The 2,522-nt window shown below is 33.7% G+C and overlaps 1 protein-coding gene across 2 annotated transcripts in view; it reads left to right on the forward strand.

Moving 5' to 3' along the window:
- DNTT (DNA nucleotidylexotransferase) overlaps positions 1–1,093 on the forward strand; it is a 103,395-nt gene extending 102,302 nt beyond the window's left edge. For both annotated transcript variants that reach the window (XM_026851416.1, XM_026851417.1), the window contains exon 11: positions 568–1,093. In XM_026851416.1, coding sequence (XP_026707217.1) covers positions 568–654 — 87 coding nt within the window. In that variant the 3' untranslated portion in view covers positions 655–1,093. The remainder of the gene's footprint in view (positions 1–567) is intronic.
- Positions 1,094–2,522: the final 1,429 nt, after the last annotated feature.

Consider the following 2,522-nt stretch of genomic DNA (forward strand, 5'->3'; position numbering starts at 1 on the left):
GTAAAAAAAAAAAAAAAAAAAAAAAAGTTGCAATTGTTGATCCCTCATTTTCAGCTTGCTTTTCCGGATGCAATATTTTGTCTTTTCAGATAAGTCTTCTCTAAGTATTAGAAATGTGGAAAGCATTGATGCTTTTAATGTTTAGCTATACATAATTTGTGTAACCATTGAATCAGCTTGAATGAATTTATAGAGAACATTACTATATTAATTTTAAAATCACTGATGATTTTATGAAGAAAGTCAAGTTATTGACTGTCATGGAAAGGAAATGTAGTTTTTATTTGAGTTCTAGTCCTAATACTTGTGCACAGTCTTGAAAAAGTAAATCAAAATAAAGAATTGTAAACTAGTCATTGCAACTGAAAGCATCAAGCAGCATTAGAACTATTTTTTAACTTGCTTTCACATTTCAAGGTCAGCACACTGATGAAAACATTGTATCCTGTAGAGAATGCAATGGGTAGAACTGCCAAAAATTAACTCCTTTTAAACAGCAAAAAACATCAATTGAAATTTACTTCTAACACCCTTATTGACGTCCTTATTTTTTTTAATTTTTCACAGAGGATCTTTCTCAAAGCTGGAAGTGAGGAAGAAATCTTTACACATCTTGGCTTGGATTATGTCGAACCATGGGAAAGGAATGCTTAAAACGATTTGCTAGTGTACATTCATCAGTTGACAGCAATAGTCTTTCTGCCTATCTTGCAGTCTGACTTATGGATAGATAGGTATAAAATGTGCATCCCTGACAACTACAAAATTTTAAATACATATTAGTTTGAAGCCTCTATACATGCTGATGTTCCTAGAAAAGAAGAATTTAAGTTCTTCAGAAGCTTTTTCAATATTTTTTGGTTTAGCTTTTGAAGTTTCTACATGGGAGTGACAAGACAGAGCTCGTTTTTACGGGAAAACTTGAAACTGGTGAGATTTTTGCTTGTGATAGGAATACAGCATTCCTGTGAATAATACCTGCTTGTTAAAATCCTGTGACAATACCTAAATAATACAAAATATTTGAGCTGAGTCTGAAAACTGCTGAAAATCCTGTTTAACTGAATTTCTTAAGTATTTTGCTGAATTCATATATAAAGTTGATACTGTATATAAGGCTTAACAACCTGGGCAGTTATTAGTCTGGCAATCTCAGCAAGTTGAGACTTCACCTGTAATATTTTTCTAGGTAGGGCACCACTCTACAAAAACTGTAAGCAAGTTGAGAGTTCAGTGAGAGTTAAAAAATATTTCACAAGAGGTGATTGTGGAAAGGAAAAGTGGAGTAACTCAGTAGCAATCTTCAATTGTGGGGAAAAAAAATACTATAAATTTGGAGTATGGTTTTGGACGAGAGAAGGTTCAGGTTGTGTGATGTGGTGGTCCTCAATCAGGAATTTGAATCATCACCTGCAACTGTCGCTCTGGTGGCTGCTCCAAGGTGAAAGCTTGTAATTGTCTGTGCTCTATTTAGATAGCTGGAAATTTACTCATTTGTGTGTCTCTGTGTGTGTATATATATATGCACTGTAATTGAAGTTTACCAGAGCTGTCTGGCTACTAGCTGCTCTACAACGGTATTCCTTCTTTTTGGTCAGAAATCCATCTTGGATGTGAGAGACTTTCTGATAAAAGTAATCCTATGAGATACTTTGATTTCAGAAAATTTCCAGGTAGCTCTTGTGACTGTAATGCTAATGAAAAATTTGTAATACATTTATGCTTTAATGAACAAGGTTATTTAGTGCTTTAGGATTCAAGTTACTTACTGACATTCATTTGTCATTTGTAGAATAAAGGTGATTAAGAACACCCAGACTGGTCAAATAATTTTCTTTCTTAAAAGCCTGATTTTTTTTTTTCCTGTTAAGGCTGATTTCACATCTTGGCACAGTAGGAGAGTGGCAGTGACAGGACTGTGAACAACAATTATTACTGACAGTAATAGCTTCCCATATTCAAATGATGGCAATATTCCATGGCAACATAGACTTGAAGGTTCTATACATGGATAAAAAAAATATGCCAAGTTTTAGAAATATAGCGCTTAACTACAGGATAAATGACTTAAAATGTAAGTGCCAAAGCTATTGTTGGTAAGAGAAAATTAAACAGGAACTTCTGAGAAGCTGCTTCCCCAAAGGATGATTTGCCTAGTACAGTAGACAGGATAGCACAAGTATTAACAAAACTTCCAAGATTCAGTTTTATATGAAACCACCTACTTCTGGTTGTTAAAACAGGTAGTAGCTGTATTTCTATGAAATATACTAATTCATTATCATGGTTAGACTCAGTACTCTAAAAACCCTTTGAAAATATCAGTTCACACTAAATCTGATTTATTTGTTGCCCAGATCTTTTAGGATACAGTTTATGCATCCCATTCTCTATCTCCTCTACTGTATTAATGAAAAAATACTCTAATTTAATGAATTTATTCACCAGGCTAAAATGTTACAGGATCAGGTCCAAAAGTGATTGTAGGAAACTGAAAGCTATTTCTGAACAAAGGATCAGAT

This window comes from Athene cunicularia (genome assembly GCF_003259725.1).
Source record: "Athene cunicularia isolate RWA chromosome 6 unlocalized genomic scaffold, athCun1 chr6_part1, whole genome shotgun sequence".
NCBI classification, from domain to species: domain Eukaryota; kingdom Metazoa; phylum Chordata; class Aves; order Strigiformes; family Strigidae; genus Athene; species Athene cunicularia.